The sequence below is a fragment of the Cydia splendana genome, chromosome 3, assembly GCF_910591565.1.
Source record: "Cydia splendana chromosome 3, ilCydSple1.2, whole genome shotgun sequence".
Lineage (NCBI taxonomy): Eukaryota > Metazoa > Arthropoda > Insecta > Lepidoptera > Tortricidae > Cydia > Cydia splendana.
Genome location: NC_085962.1, coordinates 10,969,592 through 10,986,356, shown reverse-complemented (window position 1 = coordinate 10,986,356; position 16,765 = coordinate 10,969,592). Strand labels below are relative to the sequence as shown.

Here is a 16,765-nt window from a genome sequence, read left to right as displayed (position 1 = left end):
GAGGACCCCGAGATTCCGTGACCAAAATTTCAGCGCGCTAGGACAAACTTGAAAAAATAAAAAAAAAAAGTCAGCCATTTTGAAAAAAAATGGCGGCGTCAAAAACTGCCAGGGTCCTCTATGACATTTGGTCGAGCACCCCCCACCTACCTCCCACCGTTTGGCCGGGCCGTCGAACATTTTTCTGACCGGAAGCGGTAGGCCAAAAGTCGGAATTTTCTGAAGTCACGAGACCGCCCTCTATACGACCGTACCAAAGTCTAACACCCCACGAACCTCCTTCTGGGAGAACAATCATGTCAATTAATCAGTCGTGTTGCAGCTTTAAATAAGATTAATTATTAATTATTAAATTATTACATTAAATTAAATTAATTAAAACTTTCTTCGACCGTTTTGATTATCTTTTTTATTTATGACATTAATAAGATTCTGACTTTTGACAAATGTCATCATTGCCGCACATTTTCAAACAAATTGTCAAAAGCACTGCCAATGATTAATACAGTATGTTTCTTTTTGTTGTCGATTATTGGAATTAACTTTTGTTTGATAATTTAATGTTTTATCTTTTGTTCTAATTAAAAAGAAATTACCGTTAGAGCATTTCTGAGAAGTAACCCTATGTGGGATTTCAGGGTTTGTCCAATGGCTAAGGTCACCCTGTATTTAAAAACGTAAACGTTAAAGTTTTTGGGATATATGTATGTTTGAGAAATATCTGTTTTTTCCGATATAATAAAGTTTTTTTTAAATAATACGATGATTGTGGCAAACAGGAATACGGCCCGCCCGATGGTAAGTGGTAATCGTAGCCCATGGATGCCTGTGACGTCAGCGATAGTGATTTTACAATTCGTCGCACCTGTCACCGATGTGAAATTGGGGCCTGGCCTCTATTTCACTACGGTGGCAGGTGCGACACTTGTCGACATCACAGTTGGTACTGACGTTACAGGCCTCCATAGGCTACGGTAACCGCTTACCATCAGACGGGCGGTGTGCTTGTTTGCCACCAACATGTTAATAAAATAAAAACTCCATTATATCGCCAAATACTAAGTACTTATTTTGCGAAGCTAATGACAATTGTCACAAGAAACACGACAATTGTCGGTAATTCTTGACAGCAAATGAGTTCTGTGTAACACTATATGAGTAAAATGAATATAGGCGTGGAATCGAATGTATTTGCAGCCAACAAAATGCCAATGTTTGTTCAGCTACCTGTTCACCTGTTTAAATTGCTTATTATCAATTTAGATCCGGATTTTAAACCTGGCTGACATCGGATAGCCATTTATATTGATGTCAATGGTGTTGGTGAATATTTTAATTCATTCGGGCGAAAACCGGAAGGTTGGTTGGGTATCATAAAATGTTCATGGAGAGAAATTGTAAAGGCCCCAGTACACAATGGGCCATTGCCGGCCACTCCAAGGGACGCAGCCATGCGGTAAAATGAGATAGCAATATCATTTGCTCCCTCTAACGCATAAATGCGTCCCTTGGAATGGCCGGCGATGGCCCATTGTGTACTGGGGCCTTAAGATATGGTATTGTAATCAACAACTGCAAAGTTTTTTTTACATCGGTTTGTGGCAAATACTGTTTAGTTTATCTTTATTTTAAAACGAAAAATGTCAACTTGCATGTTTTCTCCACTGTACACAGAATAAGTAATGATGTTACTATATCTCATATGTTCAGAATATTACTTGAATAAACTTATTATCCTATATAAAATGTGTGTTTTTATATTTCTAAACCCAGTTTCTAAGTAGATTGCACATACATTATACTCACATTAAAATTCCATTTTGCGAAATAAAGAATTCAACATTTAACTTTGCAAAAGTAGATAATTGTTATTAGAATATTTTCTAAAAGCAATAAAAATAGATTAGGTTAGATTCGAGCTACAATGACATTAGGTTGGGTTCAAGGTAAGGTTGCAGGGCCTCAACAAGGGAAAAAAAGGGGGAGGGACTGTTGGCCTGGCTAAGTGAGCCAGAACTCACCCACTACTCCCTACTACTGCCGTAAGCAGGTAATGAATTCCCAATGTATTAGGTATAGGTTTAATAAATTATAAATATATTTCATTAATAACATAATAATATACAAATATGTAAAAGCATAAAGTAATAAATAAGCCTACAGTAATCACGTATACCGGTCCCACGGATGCGGATGTTGCTTACATAATCTCGTCTGTCAAGGAGTTTCGGCAGGAAAGGCCTTGGCAGACTTATATATTCATGAAATGAGGGTTCATACCTACCGACTGGAATTGGTTTCATGGCGGTATCAGATGGGTTAGTGTACGGTAACCGATGGTCATCTTGCTTATAATCTCGTCTGCCAAGGTGTTTCGGCAGGAAAAACCTTGGCAGACTTATATATTCCTAAAATGGGGGTTCATACCTACCGAATGGAATTGGTTTCATGGTGGTATCAGATGGGTTAGTGTAGGGTAACCGATGGCGACCTTGCTTACATAATCTCGTCTGCCATGGTGTTTCGGCAGGAAAAGCCTTGGCAGACTTATATATTCCTGACATGAGAGTTCATACCTACCGACTGGCATTGGTTTCATGGTGGTATCAGATGGGTTAATTTAGGGGTCCCGATGGTCACCTTTGAGAGCGTCTGCCAAGCACTTCCGGCAAAAAAAATAGTGGCAGACTTCGCTTTTCTGTGTCTACATGTAAATTTCTAACTGCTGCCATAACTACTATCTCGGTATCAGATGGGTTAAATCAGCCCCTTTTTTCGCACCGGAAGTGGCCTTCTTTTTCGTACTTTCGGCAAGTTCCGCCGTGGCAGACTATCGAATTCGGACTTAGCATAACTTTTCTGGGAAACCATTGTGCATTTCATCGTGGTATCAAGTCGGTTAGAAATTTTGCGGCCGGCTCTTCTACCATTAAAAGTATTTCCCCCAAATCACAAGTGGGGCAATATTAGGTTATTTTTGTAAGTTGTATGTTTTGAACAAGTTACCGTATTAAACGATTGAATTGAATTTAAAAAAACCGGGCAAGTGCGAGTCGGACTCGCGCACGAAGGGTTCCGTACCATAATAAAAAAAAAACAGTCACCCATTCAAGTACTGACCACGCCCGACGTTGCTTAACTTTGGTCAAAAATCACGTTTGTTGTATGGGAGCCCCATTTAAATCTTTATTTTATTCTGTTTTTAGTATTTGTTGTTATAGCGGCAACAGAAATACATCATCTGTGAAAATTTCAACTGTCTAGCTATCACGGTTCGTGAGATACAGCCTGGTGACAGACAGACGGACGGACGGACAGCGAAGTCTTGGTAATAGGGTCCCGTTTTACCTTTTGGGTACGGAACCCTAAAAATAAAACAAATACTTGAAGAAGTTCACGTTTAATTGGAAAAGGTATCAAGGGCAGCTTAAAGAATCTTACATAAATCTATAGTCTGAAACATTCAGTTTACACAACCACATCACCAGTGGGCTATGTAATATCTACACTCAGCGTCAAAAAAATCGCACATCATAACTTTTTTTTTCAAGCCGTTTTAAACCTTATATTATATAAGGCAAGATAAGACTATGGGACCTTATTTGAAAGGTTATGAAACCCTCTATTGTAAAATTGACGATCTACCCCATAAAAAAAGATTTTTTTTTGAAAAAGGAATCAACGTGTATTCAGGTTAAAATGACAAAAAATAAAAAACACTACAAAATCAACAAATACAGAAAAAATAAACTTAAAACTAAACTTAAAACCTAGTGCTACCTCCTCTTGCCCTCCGAGTAGCTTTCATGCGATCAGTCATGACTGTCATGAGTGCCACGATGCGTTTTTGAGGAAAGTTGTTCCACTCCTCAATAATGGCGTCTTGAAGCTTGTGGAGAGTGACAGAAGCAGGATCATGCGACCGCACCCGCCGTTTTAGCTGCTCCCAGAGATGTTCGATTGGGTTCAGGTCAGGGCTCCTTGCTAGCCACTCCATTACGGTGATCCCAACCTACCCAACGCAGGTAGTCTCGCACAATCAACGCAGTGTGGCAGCGGGCGTTGTTATGCATAAACTGGAAGTTGGGTCCAACAAAACCAGCATATGGGACCACATGCTCCTCCAAGATCTCCGTTATGTAACGACGAGCAGTCAGGGATCCCTGGCTGTGACCACATTCAGTGCGGGAAATGCACACGAGATCAGTTTTCCCGTCGGTCGAAATGCCGTCCCAGAACATGCGAGATCCGCGCCCTTAGCAGACGGTCTCTTCGGTGCAGGCTTGCATGAATTGCTTTCCCTGCGTCCTATACACCCTCCTGCACCTGTTGTTGGTGCAAAGGCACACCCTCGTCTCGTCGGAAAAGAGGACATTCCTCTATTGTTCAAACGTCCAATCTTCGTGCAGTCTGGAAAATTGCCTCCAGGCTATTCGATGCTCTGGCTTTAATTGGGGGCCTGTAGCAGCCCTACGGGGCAACATCCTCTTCTCTTCCAGCCTTCTTCCGATCGTAGAGATGCTTACTGCTGTTATTCGAGCTGCTTGAAGCTGATGTTGCAGCTTAACAGCGTCGGAGAAACGGTTCTGCAAAGAGTTCGATACAATGTACCGGTTGTCTCTAGCGGAAAAACAGCGTTATCTTCCAGATCCAGACTTCCTGATGTAATCACCAGTCCCCTGAAACCGCTGCGAGACTCGACGCACTCGGAAACCGCTTATGTTAAATCTTTCAGCATCTTGATACTGCCATAGTCCTGTTTGCAGCAGTGCCACCTCTTGAGCTGCTTCTTCTGGCCTGGTATCCATGTCCAAGGGATTTTTCCTGCTGTAACTGTTCATTAGTGACCTCAGTGACCTCTGGAGAGCGAATAACCCATAACTAACCTTTACCCCCCATTTTATACCCGTCCATGTTTGCACAAGAAGGGATCCATTAAAATCGGATATCGGCCCTTTTTTAAACAATCCGCCGATGTTTGGCGATAGTTGGTTTTACGGAAAATGACGATGCATCTTTTTAAAGTTCATTAATTGCGCTTTCAAATGATACCAATATTGACAGGGTACGATGTATAAGATAAGAGCTATATTTGCTTGAAACAAATTTTTGATGAGGTGCGATTTTTTTGACGCCGAGTGTATAATAGGTAGTTATTTTATTTGTGATACAAGTTTAGTGTAATAATAGGCTAGTTTTCAAATGTCTCTCATCTACTGAAACATGATTTTTTCCATTGAAAACTAGCCTATTTCAAACTAGTGGTGTGGTGGGAATTGCTTGTCCGCGCGTATGTCACACAACGTATTAGGTACAATGCATCATTCGAGGAAAAAAAATGTAAAAACATCAGTAAGTATACAATTCAAAAAATATAGCATATTTCCCAGTAACCATGAGCGTTACCTCTCTACATGGCGTCACATTAATTACCAATTTATTGGTAGACTTCTAGATCCATACGTTATCTATATTAAACCAAAAAAGTTTTTCGTCTGAGCTATCCATGAAACAAGATATAATTTTGTACCGTAGTAAAGGTAAATTTTTGAAAAGTAATAAATGCCTTGCTATAGTTATAAATTTAAAGTAAAAATGGTCTAAAATCTAGGTAAACGTTAAGGTTCGATGTCCAACTCGATGGACTATTAACCCATTCAGGGCCAGCGACTCAGCGTATGGGTCATGCTCAAACAGTTCCGCAGGGCCAGTGACTCACATGTGAGTCCTGAATAAATTCTGATTTAAACTTAAACGAAACGTAATTTGGTGTAATAACGTAAGTATCATATAAGCTAACAACCATTTCTATAAGGCATATTAGGATAAAAAATTATAAACACGTTTTTTTTTAATGAAAACAGGGTCTCGAATATTCAAGTTTGATTTACTATCAGTGCAATATACTAAATATACTGAAATTCTAGATACATAATGCGATGCAAGCAAACAGAAAGATCTATATAATAATTATAATTCACGCAAATAAACGATATCTTATCTTATCTTAAGCTAAGTTGGCAGCGATTTAGATAGCACAGGCTGAGTACCTAAGTGTAATTTAAATGTCAAACTTATATGAAATTATGACGTTTAACTTAACACTTGCACAGGCTCGGCTATAAAAATTGCTGGTCAGACATTAAAAGCTTGTAGAAAGTAAAAATATTCACTCCTACAAACTGCAATAATTAGTTTCTTTTTTGATAGGCACAGAAAATCGGTGGTTAGTAAAAATGTTGCATAATGCTGTCCAACTGGCCGGCTTCATAAGCGGCGATTTATTTACCGTTCGCGCCAGGCTCGAGACCCATAAGCTGAGTCATACGTTTTAACTAAAAACGGTTTGTATGGTGGCCTGGCGTATTGTGTACGCTCGGCGGTTCGTGGCCATGAATGGGTTAAGCTCCAACCAAAGTCAAATTCTTATTGTCTTTTAAAATAAAGTGGTATTGGTCACTAGCGTACGTAGGTACTAATATTTACACAACAGAACATCTGCCCCACCTTGCGAAACAGCCGTATTTAAGAGCCATTTTGAACCTCATTCAATTGTACTTATACTTTTTGTTTGTATTCATGATGAGCGAAGCTTCCCGTCGGCGTCTTTAGGTACGCCTTAGGCTGCTGGAGCATCCCGAGGTTGATAGAATTACATTTGTGCATTTTGCTTAGTTGCTATGAGTCACGAATGACTCGCTTATCTACAGATGCGCAACGTGCGACAGTATTCCAGAGGCTTGATAGCATTTATTATCACTCAAATAAAGACAGTAGATGTCATTTTGTTGAATATGTTTTTTATTATTCTTATTAGCAATAGATCTTCAACGTTTCAGATCGATTTAATCGAAAGATAATTTTAATGTCTAACGTAATTAAGTTTTTAAATGAAAAATCTACAAATATATTTTTAGAACAATAACATGGCGTATTAATTGAGAAATTTTATAATATTCAGAGTATAAACTTGTATTATAGTCACGACATTAGATGACATAGGTACGTAAACTACAAACTATAAATATATACCTATGTACAAAATTTCCTCGATATAGAGATTCTAAAAATGTGACTTAGCCATTCCGGGAAATCGTAACTTGGCCGTGCACTACCGTGCACATAATAAGCTCGTAGATTGAGCAACATACAAAAATGCTTCTCTACACAAAAATTTGGCAAAGTGAGCAGAGACAGAAACAACACTTATACAATACACATATACAATTTGGAATAAACATTTAAAATATTTAAATATGTATATAATCTACTCTAAGAGAGGCAAAAGATAATATTTAAAAAACCATAAATGCAGCGGTTTTCGTGTATATAGGTAGGTAGATATCACAAAGGTTTACAGGTATGTTACCTACATAAAATACTTACTACATGTAGTATATGTCTCGCTCAAACTTTTTATAGGTAAGTAGGTATTCATAGGTTCTTTACTAAGTAGGTATGTTTGATAAAATTTTGTAAATAAGCTACCTACCTAAAAATAAAGTATAAATAAAGACTGGTATCTGCATATATGTAGTACGTTCTTTAATGTAGATAATGTGTCTTAGCGAGTGATTTTAGTGAGCGCTTGTATATACAATGACATGATTAGGTATGCAACTTTGTGTAAAGATTACCAAGTCTAAATTATGAATTTGTCCCAGATACCAGTTATTTTAGCTACAATATATAGAAATGTACGACTCTAGTATTTTAAGGTAATAAAATGGTTGATATTTTGCAGGTACAAATGTCGGGGTGTTCCCAAATCTTGGAGGCGCGACATTGAAACCCCGGAGTTTACGGCCAGCACTGGACGGAAAAAAGTCCACGGTTAGAGTACACAACACATAACACACCAACAAACATCTACCTACAACATACATGCAGTCACGGTTATAATATAAACAGGTTAAACTATAAATATTTACTCGTTAATTGACACCTGGCGGCGTAGCACGGTCGCGTTTTTGTCGCTTGTCACCATGCCACGATGTAAGTGCGAAAGAGACGCGCATAGTGATAGTCGATAAAAATGGAACCGTGCTGCACCTGCTGTACAGATAATGTCAAAAACAATATAGAAGAATAAACAGAATTCATGTTTCATCCCATTTAATGGACTGGAAATATCAATCGTTTCAGCGTGGAGCATTTGACTCTTATAATACATAGAACAACACTCAGCACGAAAAAAGCGGCTTCAATACAGCCTTCGTATCTACTTGATCATTGTTACGAGTCATATTATCGGTGAATTTTGTTAGATTCTGTGCGTCTGTGATATTTTAAGTCAATGTCTAACAGGGAAAAATTGGAAATAGCTCAGTGAACTATTTGATATCGTGAGGCAACATCTTCAACAAAAAGGACCTAAATTATTATAACTTACGTTATTAACGATATATGAAACATGTCCAATAACATTTATAATAACAAGTATATTCGTTTAGCAATAGTTTTTTTTTGTAAAATAAATAGGTAAGTATACCTAAAAATTATAGTACATAGTACTTATAAAATGTGAATGTTTAACATGGTAATTTTTGTGTAGGTAAGTATTATAATAAAATCACATTAATACTTAAAATACTGTGAAAACAAAGCAAGCTCTTTTCTCAACATAAAACCTAATGCAGCGGTTCATTTTCCCTCGCTGAACTAACTTTACAAGTAATAAATGAAATCGTACTTTGCATGCCGATCATTATAACAGAAATGTATGTATATAAATAGAAACATACATAACAAATACGGTCACCTGCTATAATACTACACAACACAACGAAGGCCGAAAAAATATTTGACACGCTCTTATTGCTCTACAAATAAGATTGTGTCAGATATTTTCGCGATCTTCGTTGTTGTATTGCAGAACTTATATCTAGCAAATAACATTTTATAATTGTGTTATACCTACATATTAATGAATAAGTATTACAAAAAGTTATGTTATTTGCTTGCTTAGCAAACTGTCTTTAACATAAACCTAGACGGTGGTAAAAGCATCTCCATGTTTATACCTTTAGGCCGAATACCATCTTCAAGAACTGTTCGTAGTGGATTGTGATCACGCCATCTTGGTCAGTGTCAAATTGACGAAATGCCGAAGTCAACGTCTGGAAATGTCAATTTGAAATATCAAAAAAAAATCACATGCAAAAACACTTGGAAAAAGTTGAGCTACAAAAATAATTTTAATTATTTTAAAATTGCATCTAAACTTGGAATTATTTAATCGAATAAAATATTTTCTATTTGATAGATCCATAGACCTATTTAAAATTCTAACTAAATGCAGCAAAGAAAGTTTCTACACAAACAAATGAAATAAATAGGCTTAAAAACAATATAGTCATCAATTCACTATTACACAAAATACATATATGGAGGTCAAGGAATTTGATTTCTGTGTCCTGCCTGTGATGTGAAAACATCGTGAAGAAACCGGACTAATCCCAATGAGGCCTAATTTCCCCTTAAGATGATCTAGTGTCTGTGCCAGTTCTTGGGATTAGATTGCCGAGCGGACCACAGGCACTCTTAGTAAATCCTGGCAAAAATGCCCCAACAATGTTAAGACTTGCTTTGTGGGTCAGTCAGTACCTATGTTATAGAATGGTAATGGTACTTACATATAAAGTGACACAACATTGGATGAAATCATCAAACAAAATTGTGCCTCGTCCAAATCTATCAAATTTTTGGACCATAATGCCCACAACTTCATCAGATAGCCGGTACCCAAATGCTGTGAGAGCATTCTTCAGTTCTTGCCTGTCTATATTTCCAGAGTTATCTCTATCAAATGAGCGAAAGCAATTTTGCCAATCTGTGACATATTTCCATAGGGCGCCAAAGTCTTCAAATGATATGACACCTCTATTCTGTTTGTCAAACATACCTGGAAATATTTTTTGCATAATGCTTTAATAATTCACCAAGATAGCTTGAGGAGGAGAAATTGATAACACTCTTTTGATGGATATTTTCCATCGAAATTGTGAAATAGGCTATTCTGAGATGAATTGAGTCATAAAACAATAAAATGCATAATTTATAACTTTCATTCATGAAACTATTTTAAATCATAAAAGTGATGTTTAATGTTACAAGACACAAGACTTATGTTGAAAGGCTCCATCTTCCATTGACACTATAAGGGCACTGGCCACACCAAATTAAAGATAGTAAATATAAAGTAAAAAAAAAATGTATTGCCCAAAAAGAACCCAGTAAAAGTATACAGCAGTTGTTTCTAAGAGTTGGTGCATAACTAGATTGACAATGGAGATTCCAAGAGTCCCCACACTAGGCTAGCCCTGTATCGCAGGAGACCAGATGTACACTTAAATGCAGGCCAACGAGAAAATAAAAAATATTTTTATAGTTAAACATAAAGAAAAGATTCAGGTCATGCAATTTTCAGCATTAAAACTATCTATCTATCATAATAATATCATGCTTTGCTAGGACTTGTTATGTGAATTATGCATGGTACAACCTACCTAATAATATATTTTTTGAAACTTACCAATCATAAGTCTTACTGTTTCTGGGTTGAATGGGTTCCAAGTGCCATTTGACAAAGCCTGTTGCAGCTCATCGGCTGATATATGCCCGCTGCGGTCTTTGTCCACTCTGTTTACAAAAATTAAACATTTGTAAGCAGAAATTTCCATGATGACAAATCACAAGCAAGTTTTTAAAGATAAATAGAAAATTATAGCAATTACTAACATTTTCCATCATTACAAATATTTATAACACTAACATTTTACTATTTTTCTACAGGAACAATAGTTTTTATTCTTACCTTCTAAAGATATCCCAAAGGAACTCCCGGCTAGGCATTGGTGATTGGAATGACCTGAAATTGAAGGCAATTTATAAAAGAACTTTTTAAACAGATATCATATCTAAAAGAAAAAGTGAAAAATGTCTTACATGTCTAAAGTCCCCAGGGTTGATTTTATCAAACCACTCTATTTTTATCAATACTAAACATTATATTAAAATATTTTGGTGGACAACTGGGAATAAAAATTCTCACTAGTATTTTTTTGTACTTGTATTTGTTTATATCACATGCAATATACTTCGCATTTGAACTTTTGAACCAAAGTGGGTTGGTGGTAACTACTGGAAATTTTGTTTTCTCAGTTGTTACCACTGGTAACAACTTCGTGATAACTAGTGGGAATAACCCATGTGGATCTAATGACCCTTATCTGTGAGTTTCTTTTGCTCTCATAACAACAATTATCATAAATTTGGGGCTTGACAGATTAAACAGATACAACTAAGTATAGTCGTATCATCGAGAGCGTGGAATTGCATATGTAGTAGTATTGTTTGTTTACAGGCATTCTATATTTGAATTTTCTATTTTCTTGTACTATCAGCATACAACCACTACAAATGCAATTCCATCTTCTCGATAATTCAACTATACTAATGTTTTGCCATTGTCGGTGTAACAAAAACGATTGTTTCTTATTGTATAAAGGTATAAAGGAACCCTCCAGTTTGCGTGAATCACCGGTTTATTTTAATTTCATTTAATGATGAAAGCTCTTGAAATAGAGGGAAAATCCAAGATGTAAATGAGACATGTCCAATACTTTAATGTCTTATACTTACATTTTACGAAGTTGCGATATTTAACAAAACCCTACAAGCCAAAAAGCGATTTGATCTACACGTTTGAAAATTTACAATACACTATAAACAGTGCTATGATAATCTTGAAATCAGTTTTTGCAAAGTAGGTGAGGTGAGTAGGACACTGTCAACAAGATCAAGAATGTCAAGAAATCAAGATGACGTTCGATGACGTTTATGGCGTATCCAGATTAGTCAATTTTTCGCCAATCTGATTAAATTGCCCGATCGAATCAGGACGTGCGGACGCAACCGCCGAGAATGACCGATATTACCGATAACATGAGGTGCGGACGCAAGAATACCAATTTGTGATGCCAGTATTTTCGTTCTGTGGCATTTCAATTTAGAGGGCTCTAATATCACCAAATCTAATAGCCGGTTTAGACTCTCGGCTCGCGGCTCGCCTCGAGTGGCCTTGAGCGCATGAGCCCGTCAAGCTAATGATTACACTCTCGCCCCGTGGCTCGGCTCGAGGCTCGTCTCATGGCTCGTAAGCTCGTCGAGCTAATATATTTTAAACACTAACGGCACGGCATAAGGTTTATAATCGAATGACAAGTCGAACGCGAGTGTGAACGCAAGCGCGCGTCCCGCGCGAGCCCCTTTGACTCGTGCCCAAAAAACCGCTCCTCCACGCGAGCCAAGCGAGCGCGAGCCGAGCCGCGATACGAGTCACGAGCCTACCGTTCACACTCGCGTCTCGTGGCGCGGCTCGCGGCTCGTCTCGTGGCTCGCGCGAGAGTCTAAACCGACTATAATGAAAGTGATTACTGAAAAAAAATGATATTTTGGTGTCTTTTGACAATGGCAGCACTTTCTAGTAATGTTGCCATTCTGCAGAATTTGTCTGTGAACGGAGTTCCGCTTCCTCTGCGTTTTGTTTTTCACTTCAATTCCACGAATGAATTCCGCAAAAATAGTTTTTATTAATTACCTACTCACTATATAGCATATTTTTATTATCATAGGTTAATTATTCGTATCTATTTAGACATATTTGTATGAAAATGTATTAAAAGCGATAAGTTTTTCGTCTTAGAAATGTTTTGTAAGTTTTGTTTCACAGTGCTATGGCTGTTACGATGATTTGGTTATGCGTATGTAGCTTGCTTCGATATTAAAATGGCGGATGTCTCAAGTAATGACCGCAAAATAAAGCTTACTAAAAACGGAAAAGTTGTAAAACGACGATCTCGGAACCCAGAAGGTAAGTACAAAGATAACACATTCAGTAAATGTACTATCTTATTAAGTGTATCGAGATTCACTTAAATATTACTTTCTTTGATTTTTCCTTCGCGAAATGGTCCAATTTTGCCTCTTAATACTTTCTTGACACGTAAGACCAAGACTTAGAATAGTTACTCGTAAAGTTTTTGTATCTAATGTTTGAGATATATCGATGAATCATTATTTTTCATTGTGTAACTGATCTGGATAACGTGAACAAAAGAATTACAAAAGACGCCAGCCATGTACAACTATGCCACGAGATATACATTATATATTGTATATTTGTTTATGAATCCGGTTCGCTTCTTTATTGAAACTTGCTATCTCTATACCGCTTGATTTCAATGCAATATTTCGATTTCAGAATGGCACAAACAAAAACAAAAACGTCTCCGTATAGCGGGGCTCGAGTACATAAATGCAAATGGCAAGATAGTTCCTCCAAAGCAGCCTGGCCCCGACTGCAATTGCCGCCGTAAATGTTTCCAGAAAGTGCCTGAAGACATCAGATTGAGAACATTCCACGGTTTTTATTCCATGAAAACACATGACGAGCAAAATGCTTACTTGTTCGGTCTCATGCGGCAAGTGGATGTTAAGCGCAAGAGAGTCAAGGCTAGCAGCAGGCGTACTTGCACATTCGAATATTTTATTCGTGTCAAGGGACGCGAGACCCAGGTCTGCCAGACGGCTTTTAAAAACATTCACGCCATTACCGAGCGTAAAGTTCGGGTATTGTGCAAGAAAATGGATGATGGAGTTATGTTTCCCAGTGATAACCGTGGAAAAAACAGCCATCGTCGCTCTGGAGAAGTACGGCTTCCAAATACAGTGATTGAGCAAATTAAAAATCACATTTACTCCATTGTTCACACTCACCGTCTCAAGGACTTCATAAGGCTGGATAAAATAGCTGGTTTGGAGATTAATATCTCCAAGATGTGGAAAGATTACATTAAGACATATGATCCAGAAAACATAACAGCTACTATGCCCAAGTCTAAAAGAGGTTCTGAAATTGCTTTGCCAAGTGAAATGCCCCCACAACCTCCACAGCCACCTGTCACTCAAGAACCATTTGCCCCACTTACATATCCAGGCAGTGGCCATCTTGTCAACTTGGCAGAAAACTACTTCCAGAACCAGTATCAGTCGGCAGCACTGGCCTCTACTGGCACTCAAACAAACTTCTATCAGACTCAAAATGGAGCTCAGAGCATGGGCATTCTACTTCACTCCTCTGCTGCAGCACGCCCAGCCCCACCAACAACTGCTTATATTGTTCTGCAAACAAAACCAGAACCATCATCATCTCAAAATCCAGCTATTGCTTACAATCAAAATCCAGGTCAAGAGCGGGAGGAACCAGCAAAAGAGAAGAAAGTGAAGAAAGAGAGAAGGAGAGGTCCTCTGGTCAAGCAGTGGAGATACACTAATATCTTCCACTATGAGATTAATGGAGCAGCTCTTGCAGCAATTAAAACAAGACTGGGCATGTACTATGCTGAGAGTGATGCTGCAAGGAAAAAGGCCAAACAGGGCCGTCCCGGAGAAGGTCCGTCTACTGCCCAGACACCTGTTGAACAAATACGACCAACTCACACTGTTACTATTTACACCTAAAGTTTATGGCTGGGTTTACTGCTGTGCGAGACAACTTGGACATGTTTAAAGCAGGAATAACAACACACAAAAATTAAAAGGGATCTATGATAAACATGTCATGTTGTCGCTTCTGTTAGAGTAACCAGGATTAGCCTGATATAATTATGAATAGTAATAACTTGAAGTTGTTGTAACTATCTATGAATATTTGCATAATGGTTTGCCTTAAACATATAGAATTCCTACAAGGCAAATAGTAAGTTTAAGTTGATTTATTCTTAGTTACCAACCACTTGTCAACAGTAAACTGCTGCTTATTGGCTTGTTTACTGAATGGTATGTGTAGTAACTACTGAGAAAATCCTATAAGTTTGTGTTAAATTGCAGCTAACAGATATTTGCTTGTAAGCTTTTTTATTACTAGACACCTGTGTTATTAAACCAGGAACCTAATTCTCTGTGTTTTTTAGATTTATACATAGATTGAGGTGCAATTTTGTATTTCATAAAATCATGGTATATCTTAACAACACCTGGAGTTGGGTCCCAGGAATTTACTAATTCATCATTATACTGCCTTAGACTAAGTATCGAACTACATTAATATAGGAAATAATCTCAACACTATTATTAATCATGTGCATCTGTGCAACTTATCTTATGCAATTAAATATATGATATTATTTATAAACTGTTTCTTTTATTTCTTTCCTATTTATTAGAACGTGGAGCAAAGCAGCAGCGGTGGGCTAATCTACAAATTACATCACAGGAACATAGTGTGACGTCACATATTTGGTAAGTAATTTTATTTTTATCGGAAACAGCATTTAGAAACTTTAAGTAGGTATTTATTAAAACATATTTTTGATAAAACAATCAAAACATTAAGTGTAAAAGTCGAATGAATAAACATGATTAGTCATGATGAATTAATTATTTAGCGCATATACAAATTCATTCGCTTTCAAGATTATTTATTACGTGAGACGAGACGACGCACGTTTTATTTTTTCTTACAAGAAAGTGAGTTGTAGGTATGGAATAGTACATTGTGCAACATGGGGCGTAAGTTGAATATTGCAAACGAGAGTAAGTTAAATCGCGACGGCTTGCCGGAGCGATTTATAGACTCGAGTTTGCAATATTATTACGCCCCGAGTTACACGCAATGTTTTTCATCACACTTGCGATACAAAAATTAAGTATAAAGACAAAAAGCTGTTAATTATGGCACTCGAAACTTCATAACTCCCTAGGGAGAACGCTTTTTCTATAACTCCCGCTAAACCTGCGTGCAATTCCACATTTACTGAGCGAGTGTGATGAAAATAATTTTTTTTTGCTACGGGCATAGTCTAATAAAACATGGTCTTCTCTTCCCAGAGTGACACAAGCCTACGTCACAATAACATTGCCACTTTATTATAGCGCTATCGCATATTATCATATAGCGCTGTCGCATGATGACGTAGGCACAGAATAAATAATAGTACTAGGTACAGAAGACTCACTCTCTAACAAAACGCGTCTGTTACGATCAGCACAGATATGGCCGCTAGGTGGCGACAGCGCCACGCGCGGCTTATGGCAAACCCAAAAATTGGGGCCGAACGGATGTACTTTTAGCTACCTGTAGCAAAGCGACGAAATCGCGGAGTGAGCCACGCCTGACGTAGGCTTGTGTCAGTCACGTGACCACGAAGAGACGGGAAGAGAGTACCAGGCGGAGTATATTATTATACCATGGCTACGGGCAGGCGTGGCTCACTCCGCGATTTCATCACTTTGCTACAGGTAGCTAAAAGTACTTAATCCGTTCCACACCAATTTTGGTGGCTAGCCATAAGCCGCGCGTGGCGCTGTCGCGACCTAGCGGCCATATCTGTCCTGATCGTAACAGACGCGTTTTGTTAAAGAGTGAGTACTATTATTTATTCTGTGCTACGGGCCACCGTTTAAGAGTTATTTAATATGAAAAACTTTAAAAAGGGACCTTTAAACCCCCTCTACCCGTTAGCCCCACCCTCCGGTACTTTTAGCATGTTTAATACAGTGGCGGATTTGTCCTATTTAAGGCCCAGTAAGTAGACCCGGGCCTAGGGCGGCAAATTGTGACAAAAAATGTCGCTGATTATTATTACAAGAAATAGCCTAAAATGTAGTCAATATGATGGGTGCTGCGAAAGGGACGGCTATAGGGCCCAGGCCCCAGGGCCTAGGGTGGAAAAGACTGCAAATCCGCCAATTGAATGTTAAT

At 38.0% G+C, this 16,765-nt stretch overlaps 2 protein-coding genes across 4 annotated transcripts; one reads left to right on the top strand and one right to left on the bottom strand.

Annotated features, from left to right (window-relative positions):
- Positions 1 to 6,407: 6,407 nt before the first annotated feature.
- Positions 6,408 to 11,792, bottom strand: LOC134806534 (programmed cell death protein 6). Of its 2 annotated transcripts, XM_063779833.1 has the most exons (6): positions 11,644 to 11,792; positions 10,817 to 10,870; positions 10,535 to 10,641; positions 9,636 to 9,904; positions 9,024 to 9,119; positions 6,408 to 7,812 (listed from the first exon to the last, which is right to left on the bottom strand). In XM_063779833.1, coding segments are annotated over exons 1-6 (540 nt in total). In that variant the 5' UTR covers positions 11,646 to 11,792; the 3' UTR covers positions 6,408 to 7,800. The 2 variants fall into 2 exon arrangements, with proteins under 2 accessions (XP_063635903.1, XP_063635904.1); XM_063779834.1 differs by lacking the exon at positions 6,408 to 7,812 and having other exon boundaries at positions 8,983 to 9,119.
- Positions 11,793 to 12,659: 867 nt separating this feature from the next.
- On the top strand, positions 12,660 to 15,196 carry LOC134806533 (uncharacterized). 2 transcript variants are annotated; one of them, XM_063779830.1, is made up of 2 exons: positions 12,660 to 12,874; positions 13,265 to 15,196. In XM_063779830.1, exons 1-2 carry the CDS (start codon positions 12,790 to 12,792, stop codon positions 14,521 to 14,523), a joined length of 1,344 nt encoding a protein of 447 aa, XP_063635900.1. In that variant the 5' UTR covers positions 12,660 to 12,789; the 3' UTR covers positions 14,524 to 15,196. The 2 variants fall into 2 exon arrangements, with proteins under 2 accessions (XP_063635900.1, XP_063635902.1); XM_063779832.1 differs by having other exon boundaries at positions 12,872 to 13,006.
- The last annotated feature ends 1,569 nt before the right edge of the window (positions 15,197 to 16,765 follow it).

Coding starts and splice junctions, on each gene's coding strand:
- LOC134806534 (XM_063779833.1), bottom strand. Junction 10,642..10,816: donor CTTTGGGATATCTTTAGAAG/GTAAGAATAAAA, acceptor TTTTGTAAACAG/AGTGGACAAAGACCGCAGCG. Junction 9,905..10,534: donor AACAGTAAGACTTATGATTG/GTAAGTTTCAAA, acceptor AAATATTTCCAG/GTATGTTTGACAAACAGAAT.
- LOC134806533 (XM_063779830.1), top strand. CDS start 12,790: ATGGCGGATGTCTCAAGTAATGACCGCAAAATAAAGCTTACTAAAAAC. Junction 12,875..13,264: donor ACGATCTCGGAACCCAGAAG/GTAAGTACAAAG, acceptor TTTCGATTTCAG/AATGGCACAAACAAAAACAA.